The sequence below is a fragment of the Haemorhous mexicanus genome, chromosome 11 (assembly GCF_027477595.1).
Source record: "Haemorhous mexicanus isolate bHaeMex1 chromosome 11, bHaeMex1.pri, whole genome shotgun sequence".
In the NCBI taxonomy this organism is placed as follows: Eukaryota; Metazoa; Chordata; class Aves; order Passeriformes; family Fringillidae; genus Haemorhous; species Haemorhous mexicanus.
In genome coordinates this window covers 12271859-12285401 of record NC_082351.1, presented here as the reverse complement: position 1 = coordinate 12285401, position 13543 = coordinate 12271859, and the positions used below count along the sequence as shown (strand labels likewise).

General features: G+C 51.1%; 1 protein-coding gene across 1 annotated transcript; it reads left to right on the top strand.

Annotated features, from left to right (window-relative positions):
* Positions 1 to 5216: 5216 nt before the first annotated feature.
* DNASE1L3 (deoxyribonuclease 1 like 3) lies at positions 5217 to 10893 on the top strand. The gene is made up of 8 exons (XM_059856479.1): positions 5217 to 5443; positions 6924 to 7012; positions 7645 to 7737; positions 8010 to 8122; positions 8619 to 8731; positions 9050 to 9207; positions 10051 to 10147; positions 10374 to 10893. The coding sequence occupies exons 1-8, from the start codon at positions 5306 to 5308 to the stop codon at positions 10500 to 10502; spliced, it is 930 nt and encodes a 309-aa protein (XP_059712462.1). The 5' UTR covers positions 5217 to 5305; the 3' UTR covers positions 10503 to 10893.
* Positions 10894 to 13543: the final 2650 nt, after the last annotated feature.

The following is a 13543-nucleotide window of genomic DNA, read 5'->3' as shown; positions in this document are numbered from 1 at the left end:
GCTCAGTGTGCAGCCACAGGGAAGAGTCATTGAGAGTCTCCTTTGGAGGTGATGGGCTCCCCTGATCCAGCCACTGCCAGGACAAGCCACAGCTTCAGCAGGTCACAGCCCTGCTGGGGGAGGCTGTTTGCAGTGCCCTGATCCCTTTGCCAGGCAGGCCTGAGGCTGCTCCCCTGTCCCAGCACAGCAGAGCAGACCTTGGGCACTTGAGATGGCACAGGGGGAGCAATGGGGAGAGTGCAGGGCACAGCTGGGCTCCCCGTGCCCACAGAGAGCAGATGAGCCTCAGGCTGCAGAGGAAAGCCCAGCAGTTCTGGGGGCACCTCCTCAGGACCCTGTAAGACCATGCTGGGGATGGTTGCAATGTGGCAAGCCCAAATTAAAAGCCAGTGCCTGCACTGACCTGCCCCATGAGTTTTGTTTCTTTTCTCAGCCCATAGACAGCTCATCACACAGCTGTGGCAGCTGGCAAGGACTGAGTCACCCCTTGGTCACCCTCTGAGGCTGCTGGCATGTTAGAGCCCAGTACCAGCTAGGCTGGCCCTTAGCTGAAAATTACTCATTCCCAATGTCAGTGTCTGGAGCTTGGCTTCCCACCAGCACAGGAGCACAGCTTTGATCCTGTGAGCAGGACAGACAGTGACCACAACGATGACCAAGTCCATTGGTGACTTATGAGAAACAAAATGTATCTCAAAGAGAGCAACCACACTATAAAAAACATTAAAAATAATCAGAAATAGCTGTTGCATGGCCCCAGAAACCAGGACACGAGACTTTTATGTAAACAGTCTTGTTTTCCATAGGAAGGTGGAAGCTGTGGCTGGACTCAGTCCAGGATGGCTGTGGAGAGCTCAGACTTCTTCCTCACCAAGCTGAGAAGCAGCATTGCTCCACTAGGTGAAAGGTTTCCATGTTATTTCCCACTGCTGGGTGAGGAATCCCCAGGGCACGTGGTGAGGCTGCTTGCAATCATAACAAGTGGCTGCACGCTGCCTTGGGGGGCTGAATCATCTTCCCAGGGTGACTTGTGCCCATCTATTTCCACTGGCACAGTGGTGGCCCTGTGGCACAATCCATGAGCAATGCCCAGGGCACTGTGGGCATGGGAGAGTGCAGGTGGGTGCCCCAGAGCCCACCACGGGAGCTACTGCTGAGGAAAGCCTCGCCATGCCCTGGGCAGTGCCACTTTAATAACACAGAGCTACAGAAATTCATCCCCAGGACAGGGATAAGATCTTGGCTCACCTCGTTGCAAACAGCAGCTCTGGGTGGGCACAGGGGTAAAAAACTCCTCTGTGCACACCTTGAGCAGCTCTGGGCAAGCACAGGGGTAAAAAACTCCTCTGTGCACACCTTGAGCAGCTCTGGGCAAGCACAGGGGTAAAAAACTCCTCTGTGCACACCTTGAGCAGCTCTGGGCAAGCACAGGGGTAAAAAACTCCTCTGTGCACACCTTGAGCAGCTCTGGGCAAGCACAGGGGTAAAAAACTCCTCTGTGCACACCTTGAGCAGCCACCCTGTCACTCTTCAGGGCCTTCATTGCACAAGCTGGGACAAACACAGCAACAATGCTCCTGCTGTTTAAAACATATTAAAGCAAGACCTGCTTGCCTAATACCAGCTTTTAAAAATGTTTTATTAACTCTACTCAAAATTAATGCATGCATTATGTGCATTTTAATTACGCCTTTAACTGCTAATAATATGGGTGTACTTCTTGACACAAAACCTTATTTGGTGGCTGCAATATCTTTATAGAGGATTAACTTCAAAGCCTCATCTTGTCATCATGCATGAAAGCCTGTATTTCAGATTACCTCCTGCTCTCCTACAGCTCAGCTAAGCAGTCTCCTTCAAGAAACTGGAAACATCATGAGGCATTTTTCCTTGGGCTGCCTTGTAGTGGGCAGGCTGTCATGCTGCTAACCACTAACTGAGCAATACTGACATATTAAAGTTGAAAAAGAAAACCCTATCAGAGTCCTGGACCAGCAAAGGAATTGTGCCTTGGCAGTATTTAATTAGGTAGAATACTTACCTTCCAGAATTATAAATAGAGTATCAAAGACTTGACTCATAACATTCCACATATCTTGCACACCAAATACTTTTACCCTGCATTGCACTGAAATGCCTGAGGGTCACAGCAGGACAATATTGCCATTGTATTGGCACTGAAGCCACTGCCCAAATGGCCATATATGGCCTGCAGCACTGCTGTGAACTTTGGCAATGCACAATGGCTCAAGTGCTTTGCTACTTATTAACTTGAAAGTCCAGGAGACTGCGATAAAATACTCTGCCTGATGGTTGTGATGAGGTCACCAAGAGCCCAAAGGCCATTTCATTTGCCCAGAGGAACCCACTTTTATGGTGATGGCATCTTTGGGGCTGGCCCCCTTTGGACCTCCCCCTGTCATAGCAGATGTTGTCAGAGCAGCAATTTGTGTGAAAATGGTAAAAATTAAAAAACATGCAACACTTTAAAGCCTGCTACATGGAAGGGGAGGCCCCTTGTCCAGAAAACAGAGCTGTGGCGGCTCCTGGGGAGCACCAGCCTGGGGGTGTTGGTCCCCACACTGCCCCTCACACCCAACACCCTCTGCCCATGCTGGCCCTGGGTCCCTGGAGCCAATCTGCTCTTTGGGGGAACAGGCTAAGGGGGTGTCACATGGGGCAGCAGGGACACCCCGACAGGCTGGGGCTCAGACAGACCAGGCCACTCCTGGCACCCGAGGTTGAAAGGGCACAGCAGCACTGGTGTCCCCAGCAGTGCCAAAGCCCTGAGCAGCACACAGCCACCACATCCTTCCTACAGGGGAGAAATGAAGCTTCAGCCAAGCCCCAGCACCCCATGGGTGCTCCCCCTCATGGAGCATCCTGTGAGTCATCGCTGCCCTCCCAGCCCAGAGCAGGCTTCCTCTGCAGAGCAGAAGGGGATGTGGGCTCACCCCGCAGTGTCTCCCTCCAGCCCTCCCAGGGAGGCACAGGAAACCTCAGAGATCCTCTCAGTCCATCTCTGCCAACAAAAACAGTTCTCTGTGTTCCCTAGAGGCAGCCAAAAGGAAGAAGCTGTGCCTGAGGGGAGAGGAGAAACTCCCTCATGGCTGCAGGACCCTCACATCCCCCTGTCCCGTGGGGACCCAAAACAAGCACGTGATACAGGGACTCATCCCATCCATCCCACAGCAGCCTCTGGGCAGTGGGAAGAAGAGGGAGGGCTGAGCTGCTGCTCCAGGGGGAGTGACACACCAGCCACAGCCCCCATGCACCCAGGACAGGCTCCAAGGGGCCCTGGGCAGCACCTACTCACTGCTGGGAGCTCCTGCCCAAATTGGCTCCTGCCCTACCCTCAGCCTCCTGAGCTGCCCCCAGTCCCCTGGGATCGGGGAGAGGCTGAGGAGGGGCTTTACTGATGAATGTTCCACAGGTGCTGCTCTTCTGGAGAGGGTTCCCTCACCTGCCATCATTCCAAGTGGGGACAAGAACCCCAGCCTGTGCTGGCTTCACCAGCAGCTTCTTGTGCAAGAGCAGGGCAGCCCTGAACTGTCAGTGTTCATGCACCCTCATCAAAGATGTTTTATGATCTGATAAGGAGCAAAGAGGACATGCACAGAAAGGGCAGTAAACAGGGAGTAAAGTGCTGCAGAAAGGAACACGAGCTCTCTGTGTCACCCCCCTCAGGTCGACTGGCTGCTGTTTGTCCCCCTGATAATGCCTGGGGTGGAGGAGAGAGAGGTAACTGATATGCCAGGAGCCCTGGAGATAAACACAGCACTGACAGCCATGGTTCAGGGTCAAAGCCTTCATGGGCACCACAAAAACCACTTGCTCTTTGATGCCAGGGTAGCCAAAACAAGCGTGATTTTGGGGAGAGCTCTGGGTTTTGATGACTCTGACCCTGAAGCTGCAGCTGCTGTCGCAAGCACTTGGCTCAGGCTGAGCTTTTAGCAAGGTTAAGCTGGAGATTTACACCCTTCCAAGGCTGTCACTTTCCCTCCCCTCTCTCTTTATTAGTTTCTTCAAGAGCCTGTGCTGCCAGGGGACAGCTCATTGGAGACCCAGGGTAGAGGAAGCACCACCTACTCCCTGTTGTTTTGGAGGATGGCCTGCCCACTCCCCAGGTAGCTCTGTTGGCTGGCAATCACTGCAGTAATGAGGTGACCCTTCTCCTGCTGGCACCCAGTGCTCCAAATTCCAGTAATGCCAAAAGGGATTGGTGGTGCCTGCTCAAGGCCTGCAGCACATTCCCTGCAGAACTTGCCTCCCCAGCAAGCCTAGATCCCACTGCTCTCAGCTGTGCCATGTCTTTGGGAGCCCTTCCATGTGCTGTGCTTTGTGCTGTCTGCACCTGAGCCTGTGCAGCTGGTTCAGTGCTGGCAGCCATGTCCTGGTGCCTCTGGCTCTAGACCTGCTCGGGCAGCAGGTAGCAGGCAGGCTGGGTGTTCCTAGAGAAAGGAAGGAGAACATGAAAGCATCCTGTAAGCACAGAGAGAAAAATTCAATACACTTAAAGCTGTCATTTAGCTTGAGCTCTTGTTACACCTCCTGCCTTTATAACTTGATTGAGGGCCAACAAATGTGTCTCTGGCTGAGGGCTGGCATGACGTGGAGGATTCAGAGGGTAGGGGGGTGACTTCCCTGCAAAAGCCACCCCAGGGGACCAAGCCATCCCACCTGCAGCATCCTCACTCAGGTGTTGTTTTAGCCAAACTCCTGTGTCCCCTGCCAGCACACAGCACCAGCCAGACCCCTGTGCTGGGGACCCTTGGCCAGCAGTTTGAGGGGCAGTGCTGGGGTATCATGTATCTTACCATGGCTGCCTGGCAGTCCCTTCCAATGGGCTTCTGGTGCCCTCCAGAAATCCCAGTCTTCCCCCTGCTGCTTCCCAGACCCTTTCACCATCCACCCCAACCATCTCCTGGTCTTGACTGCTGTCCTGGAATGGCCCAGGGAGCCTGGTCCTGGTCCAGCACAGTCCAGAGTGGTCCCAGTCATGGCAAGAATCTCACAGCTGGTGTCTCGCTGTGGGGAGGGACAGTAGGTTCTGCTGGAGCTGTTGCTCTGCCAGGATTCAGAGGCTGGCTCAGAAGAGCCTGGTTTCCCCTCAGGGAGAAGTTCAAAGTCTCCATGCTGCTTTGTGGTGGGAGATGGAAGCGAGGGAAAGGAGGAAATGGTGATTCCTGTTCCTGACTGACACAGCTGGCTGCTGGGTTTGACCCCAGCCAGCCACAGAGGGACGGGTGCACAAACACACACACATTTATAGGCACGCTCGCAGCGGCTCACTTTGCCCAGGTCCATGAAGATGCTGCTCTTCTTCTTATTTTCACTCTTCTATTTCAACCCATCTCTGAGCCTAAAAATCTGCTCCTTCAATGTGAGGTCTTTTGGAGAAACTAAAATAGCCAGACCTGAAGTCATCGATGCTGTGGTAAAGGTACGTTGGTTTGCCTGGATGAGGCAGACACTGAGCTTTCTAGCATTTCTTAGATGCACAGTCTTGCACTTTGTTTTCTTTCACAGTTAAATAACTAGCAAAAAAAAGGAGCTAATTATTTAAAAAATATCGTACTCCTAAAGTGAAAACCAGCCTGTGGGTGAACAGAATGTATGTTGTTATTTTAGCCTTCATGGGAATATAACAGAAAAAATATTTGCTGTTTCCTTTGGAAATTGAGTTACAAAAGGAGGAAAACCTCATTGCACAGTAAAAATAATTTTCACTTTGAATCCGCAAAGCTTTGTTTTGTGATACATTATTTACCTTCTTTATGTGCTAATTATTCTCAAACATTCCTGTCTAATTAAACTTATTCTCAGGACAGCAAATAGTACCTGTCAAATTAGAGTCTGGTAGAAATTTGAAAAACCAATTTCTGTAAGCGAACCCTCACCATCAGGCTGCCTCTGCAAAAGCTGAAGATAACTCTGGTTTTAAAAAGAACCACCTTTAAGACTTGTAGCTTTGCCAATGCCCTCCAAGATGCCACAGTGAAGGAGGACAAGGGGCTTGGCACTAGTGAGGGGCTGTGTGTGCAGAATGGCACCAAGGAGGAGTGGCACCATACTGTTGGGCTGTGTTCCTTTCATTGCAGACTGGCAGAGTGGTTTGCTTGGCTTTGCAGTCCCAGACCGCTCTTCCTATGCTGTCATCACTGTGGGCAACATATACTATATACATATATATATATATATATATATATATATATATATACACACACACTAAATTTTGGGGTCACTTAGATAATTGTGGGTAAGTTTCAGGGGGCAAAGAGGGGCTTTTTCCCTGACAAAAATCCCCCACAAGGTTTGAAGTACAATGAAACTGGGGCAGAGGGAAGTCCCTGAGAATGCTGGGCTTTGGGTGAGCTGGGCTTTCCCACAGGGAACCCCAACAGTGGCTGTGGGAGCTGAGCCTTCAGTGCCCCTGAGGTGTGCAGTCCCCTGGTGTCAGGACCCCATTTTCAGACAGGGTGTTTCTTTGGGCTCCAGGGACTGCTCCAGAGGAATCTGCAGCAGCCTGAGACAGGTGGGTGCTGCCTTGGGGAAGGAGTGGGGCAGGGCAGAGGCAGCAGCCCAACCCTGGTGATGATGCTGGAATTAGGCTCAGGGAGCAGCTTTTGCTGCCCCTTCCCCTCCACGCTTCCTCTTCAGGGTCAGGTGCCGAAGTTTTTCACTAAATCTGAAACTCTTCTGCTGCCGGGTTCCCTCTCCCAGTTCCTGCTGGGCCGTGCAGCAGCAATGAAAGCAGAAAAGCTTCGTTCCAGCCCTGCTCCCCTCCCACGACCCCGGGCTGCATGGCACTTCTTTCTCAAAGGACTTCCCCCATGGAACCACTGTAACCACTTCTTCCTAACCCTTCCAAATCCTCTAAAACCAGGCGTGTGCAAACTTCCCCCTGCTCCTTCCCCCTGCAGATCGTTTCCCGCTGTGACATCATGCTGCTGATGGAAATAAAGGACAGCAAGAACCGTGTTTGTCCCCTCCTGGTGGAGAAGCTCTCCAGGTAGGGTGGCCATGAGCAAATGGACAAATATTGGGGAAGCTGCTTGGCAAGAGCCCGTGCTCTGCTCGGTGCCACTTCCCTGGGGCAAAATCTAAGGATGTGGGCTTAGGAGTGTCAAGGAGGAGCCAGACTCTGGCAGTCTTGCTGAGGGACAGGAGCAAAGGCAGTTCCAGACCACTGTAGAACACATTTTTAAATCAGTATAACAAAGTTAAATTCAATTTGCTACAGAGAAGTTCCCGAAGGAGAAAAAGAATGAGGGGAAGTGCCCTCACCGGGCTGGCATCAGGCTGCAGCAGGACAGCCACCTTCCTGCAGGACTCGGAACTGCTTTAGATTAGGGATTGCTTGCCTGCACAATCCAGACATCCAGAGGGAATAGCAGCGTTCAGCTGGATGGACATGATAGCCAGCTGAAGGAGAGACAGAGGCTGCAATGAGCAGGGAGAGGGTGGAGTGAAGAGCAAAGGTTTGAGCAGGGGTCCAGCTCCTGAGAAGGGTTTAGTGTCTGTACCCACCTGCCTCTGAGGTCAGGTAGGCAATGCCCAAACCCCTGGGCAGAGGCAAAATTATCTCACTCTCAGCCCCCTGTGAATGCAGAAATAAACTCAGGAACATCCCTTTCCTTCCAGTCAGCTGAAGGGGCCAAAGGAGGAGTACAGGTGCGTGGCCAGCAAGAGGCTGGGAAGGAACAGCTACAAGGAGCAGTATGCCTTCATCTACAGGTGGGTGAGCCCCCTTTGCCAACAAGCCAGCCCCTCCCCTGCTCTCCGGGGCACAGCCCCTGGAGATGGGCTGGACATGGTCGTGGCTTTGCTGTGAGGGAGCCAGAGAGGTGCAGGCTGTGCAGGTGGGCTGGGCTGGACTGTGCAGGACGTGGGGATCATCCCAGCACAGACACCTGTGTGTCTGTATCCAGCCCAGCATGGAGTCAGTGTTGGACACATCTCAGTGAGCCACGGGTGTGACATCCCCTGTCCTGTTCATTCTGCTGCAGGCAAGACCAGCTGTCAGTGAAACAAACCTACCAGTACCCTGACACCCAGCCTGGGGATGAGGATGTCTTCTCCAGGGAGCCCTTCATCATCTGGTTGCAGTCTCCCAAAACTGGTGAGGTGTTTCAGAAAGATGTCACTGTTCCACTGTGAGCCAGCACAGCAGCCCTGGCTGGACCACGTCAGAGGGCAGGCTCCAGAGCTGCATCCAGACCCCACTCTGCTTTTCCTTCCGAGAGCAGCCTTTTCCCTTCAGAGCTGCTGCCTCTGGGAAATCCCACAGCCCTGCTCATGCCCTGCTGGGAAAGCCTCTGCTGCTGCCATGGGCAGTGGGTTGGTGGATGCATTCTGTGCTGCTGGCATAGCCTGGGAGCAGTTCCTGTGTGTGTGCCAGGTCAGAATTTGCCTGCACTGCCACAGCTCCTCAGGCCCAGCTGAGTGCCTGGAGGGGGTCACTGTGCAACCACAGAGATCACCCTGGCCTACAGTCAGAGCAGAAGCTGTTTCTCCCTCAGAAAAATCCCCTTGCTTACAAGTCAGTCTCTGTTTCTTTGTGACTCATTCTCTGTTTAACCATTATATTTTTCTTGTTCCTCTGCCTTGTTTTGAAGCTGTCAGTGAGTTTGCCATTATCCCTCTGCACACCACACCAGACACAGCAGTGAGGGAGATTGATGAGCTCTATGATGTGTATTTAGATGTCAAACAGCGCTGGAAAACTGAGGTTGGTTGCCACATCTGTGTCACTAACTGGGCTTTGCTACTGAGTCACTGGCCACGTTATTCACTCTTCAGAGCTGAAAACCTCAAACCAATTGACAATGTGCCTCAGGTTTTAAATATCACTTTGGTGTATTTTCATTGAATTCTCCACATTTTATACTGTAAACTTGACCACCTACTAAAACTATTATCAGCATGCCCTGATGTGCCCAGCAGAAAGGAGAAACCCCACGGCATCCATGGACCCTAAAAATCCTCACTGGTCTTCTTTTGAAAAGCTGTCCTAATGATTACATTTAGAAACCCTCCTGCCTTCCAGAACTTCATCTTCATGGGGGACTTCAATGCTGGGTGCAGCTATGTTCCCCAAAAGCAGTGGAAGAACATCCGTCTGAGGACTTACTCCGAATTCCTCTGGCTAATTGGTGACAAGAATGACACAACCGTGAAGAACAGCACCAGGTGCCCATATGACAGGTAAAGGGCTCACTGCCAAACCACCCACTGGCTAGGACTCTCTGAGAGAAAAATTGTATCAAGAGGTGTCAGTGACCAACAGAGGAAACAAATGTTCATGAGGCCATCAAAGACAAAACAGCGTCCAGGGGAAATGTGATCCAAATGCTTCTAGTCAGGAGCACATAGCCCTGTGCAGACCTGGCTGGGCAGGATTTACACAGAACCAGCCACTGCTGTGGCTCAGGGGGGGACAGATGACAGGACAGCCAGCAGCACTTCTCATCTGCAGGGAGCCCTGCAGACACCTGGCAGGAGGTGCTGCTGCCTTCTCCAGCTTTGCACCATGGCTTTTGCTCTACGTTTGTAATTTGGATTGACAAATGCACAACAAAGTTCTGCTTGGACAGGGGACACCTCACCTTGCCCTGGACATGTGGCAATCCTGCTGCCACTGCAGTTCCCTCGGCAGGGTCAAGAATACATCTGCTATTGGAGCCCAGAGTCCTCTTGAAGGATGAGTTTCTGGGTCTGAGCAGGTCTTCACTGATACTCCAGTTGTTGTCCTGTGATTTTTGCATCCAAAGCAAGGCTGTGAAATTTGCAGCATTGTTGGGTGGGTTTAGGCAGAAGTCATTTAATGCTGGCTTCCAAGGCCAGTACACACCAAGATATTTATGTGCCTTGCTGCCAAGGAGGCACCTAAAGGAGCTGATGTCTCTGGGTGGGCAGTCCATGGGTAAGGACAAATCACACACAGCTGTGACTTCATCAGAGCCACCTCTCTGGCCACCAGCTCAGTGCACTGTGGCTGCCATGGGTCAGGCACCCCATCACAGCACCCCCTTCCCTTGTCCCTTGCAGGATTGTGGTCAGTGGACAGAAGCTCATCCAGGCTGTGCTGCCACACTCTGCCAACATCTTTGATTTCCAGGAGGAGTTTCAGATGAGCGAGGAGCAGGTAGGCAGAGCAGAGCCCCTGCAGCAGCAGGGAAGGGCTAACACAGGAGCACAGAGCCAGCAGTGTCCAGGCAGTGCTGAACACAGGCCTGGCTGTAAGACCATGGCACTGTGACCCTCAGTCCCAAACTGGTGCAATGCCCACCGTGCCACCTCCCCACATCCAAGCACTGCACATCCAGGCAGGGCTGGACAGAGCTCCCAACCCTCTGTGTGTTGTCTTGCAGGCACTGGGAGTGAGTGACCATTTCCCAGTAGAATTTGAGTTAAAAGCAAAAGGAGGATTCTTCAACTGGCTGAGATCCAAGTTTTCAAGGAAGAGGAGACCAAAGAAGAGCCGCTCATCAAGATCATGAGCATGCCAAGCCCTCCTTCCTGGCACAGAGATACACAGATCCCAAGAGATCTTGTAGAAGTCTGGTATAGAAATGCTCACAGCACGTGCAATATCTAGCAGGTTAAAAAAACCTAAATATTTGGTTAAAGTTCAAATATTTTGAGTGAGAAGGCAAATAAGGCCTTCATGCTGTTTTTTCTTCATTGTATATAGAAATGAATCAGCTAGAAGCAGCACACTGTACTTACTGTACTGGTCACAAATGTAAGGAGCTACTGCAGGGCTAAAATATTTCTGTGTGCTTTACCTGCCACACCTGAAGGGCAGGAGCTCCACATGTTCCCATGGGCTCTGGAGCTCTGTCATTCCTCTGCAGGGGCAGAAGGACTAAAAAGGACCTTTTTGCATCATGTGTCTGTGTCTTTGTGTGTGTGTTTATGCTTCAGAGCTGCAACCAGTGGACATGAGGTTGTACCTGATGGTTTGCAATGTAGAATATTGCTGAATTTAGAGTGTTTCTCAGTGAGGGGTTTAAATTGGTCACAGCATCCAGGGATTTGGGAAAGACATAAGGGACAGAGGGACAGGCAGTAAGAACCCCCTTTCTGCACTGCCCCAGCTCAGGCAGCTGGAAGCTGATGGTTCTCACCCCTGCGCACCTGCAGACCTCAGGTGAGATGCCCTAGGGATCTCAGGTGACTCTGCTGCCAATAGTGTCATAAAATTCACATCAAAATCTGATTTCAGCATCCTGACATGGAAATTAACTGCATCCCCCCTCCAAAAAAAAAAAATCTCCATGGCAGCCCAAAGTCCTCTGATGAACCAGACTTTAATGAAGATTATTTAATGTAATGGTACAGCAATCTGTTTTCCTAGCTCAGCCCACAGGCAGTATTTAATGCAAACCAAACCCTGTCACACAGATGGCATCTGGGGAGTGGGAATAATCCAACTGTTAGTAGAGACAAATATTCATTTCCCTTTCTCAATGCACCCAGGTTGCCTGCTGAAGGGGCGGGGAGGGCAGGTGAATGAGAGAGGCTTTGTGGGGAGGAAAACAGCTTGGCCTTTGTGAAACCCACTGTTCAGGGAGAAGAATTTGAGGAAAGAAACTAAATTAAGAGAAAATTATCCCAGGAGGTTGTGTTCAGGGCAACAAATCCTCCAACTTTTAGTAGCAATTAAACTTGAAATGATACAGCATTTCATATGCTCCCTCACACAACACAAAGGAAAAAGCCTGATTTAGAACAAATATTTACACTGGGATTTTTATGGAGATGCCACTGTTTGGCTGATATCAGTGATGGTTCATGTGAAGGCTGAAATCAGTCTGAGTCTCTGGCCTCACATCTTGCTTCTATCTGTCTCCTGGCTTTCAGAAAGGAATAGCACACAAAGAAAGAAATCACCCTCCAGAAAAGCAATAATGGACACATTCAGTCATGAAAAATATACAATTAATCCTAAGTTTTACTGGAAATCTTTGTCCTTACTTGCAATATTTGGTATAGCCCTTTATCCAGCACTTGGGAATAAGGGACGTGGCCAGAGAGCAGCCTGGGGAGTGAAAGCAGTGGCTCTTGGTCCAGAGCAGTGTGCTGGGTTTGGCTGGGATAGAGGGAATTTTCTTCACGGCAGTTGCATGGAGCTGTGTCTGGGGTTTGTGCTGAAAACCATGCTGATAACACAAGGATGTTTGTGTTGGTGCTGTGCAGCACTTACACAGAGTCAAGGCATTTTCTGCCTCTCACCCCACCAGTCAGCTGGCTGGGGATGCACAAGAAACTGGGAGAGGACGCAGCCACAGCAGCACTGACTCAAGGGACACCCCACTCCAAATGGAATTCTGCTCAGCACTCAAACCTCAGGGGAGAAGAAAGGTTCATCTTGCAGAGATGCTGAGCTTCTGACCAACAGAGAGACATCTTAATGCAAGATGATGCTCCTCCATGGAGAGCTGGGACACAGTTCTGTGGGATTCACAGCAGAGGGCATCTGCACTCACACTGTACATTTGATAGAGGCTGGGAGGTGTCCCAAACTCCTACTGTCAGCACAGTCTGTCTCTCTAGATATTCATTAGACAATATTATAATTACATCCTAAAATATTTAACAGTTCATGTTGTCTCTAGATTTCCCCCTCCCCGGGGATCATTACCCAGCTGTCCCAACTGCAAAGGGGATTTAAGTTGTTCCAGCCTGCAGGAACCTCAATATATTCTGCAGCCAGAACAAAGTTTCTCTTTTTGATGAATAAGGCTTCTTGAGCTTTATTTATGATCAAACAGAAGTTTTTCACTGGGAATCCAAAATTCCTGGAGAGACTTTGTCTCATGCAAGACAGACCTCAGATCACGGCTGGGAGAGGAACAAAGAGGCTCTTCAGAAGGGGAAAACTGTTTCCTCCCCAGCAGCCCTGTTCACAGAGAGCACAGAGCAGAGGGGGTTCAGCTGAACAAAAAGTGCTAAGACCCCAAATCCCTCAGGCTGGGGTCCTTGGGAAGCCCTTCTCCAATGCATGGTACTGGAGGCATCCTCACTTCCCCCTGCCCTGGAGAGAGACCCCTGCCCAGCCTACAGAAGGTCTCTCTGTTCCTCACCCCACAGAAACCCACGCAAGGAAGGTTTTTACTGCCCTGGGGGTGTAAGTCTCTTAGCAGGAAAACCCTCAGGAGCCCACAGCAGCAGACCAAAGCGGGACTGCCTCTTCTCTACAGCCTCAATCATCTCTGCTGGACAGTCTTATCCATCTGCACCTTCGCCTGAAGAGGGTTCATGATGCCCCCCTGCCTTGGCACTGCTCCCCACTAACCCACACCTCTGTGCCTGCCCATAGGGTCAGGGCCCAGAGCCAGGCTCTGCCTAGCTCCTTTTGCCTCTTCTGAGCTACTGGCAGCAATGGGGACACAGGAGAGCTGGTACAGAGCCCCACAGGGCCCCACCTGGACTCTTCTTTCAGGGTCTGTACCTAATACTCAATCTAAACTTCTCCTGGCGCATCTTGAGGCTGTTTCCTCATCCATTCCCCACCTGGCTACACTCTCCTGTCAGG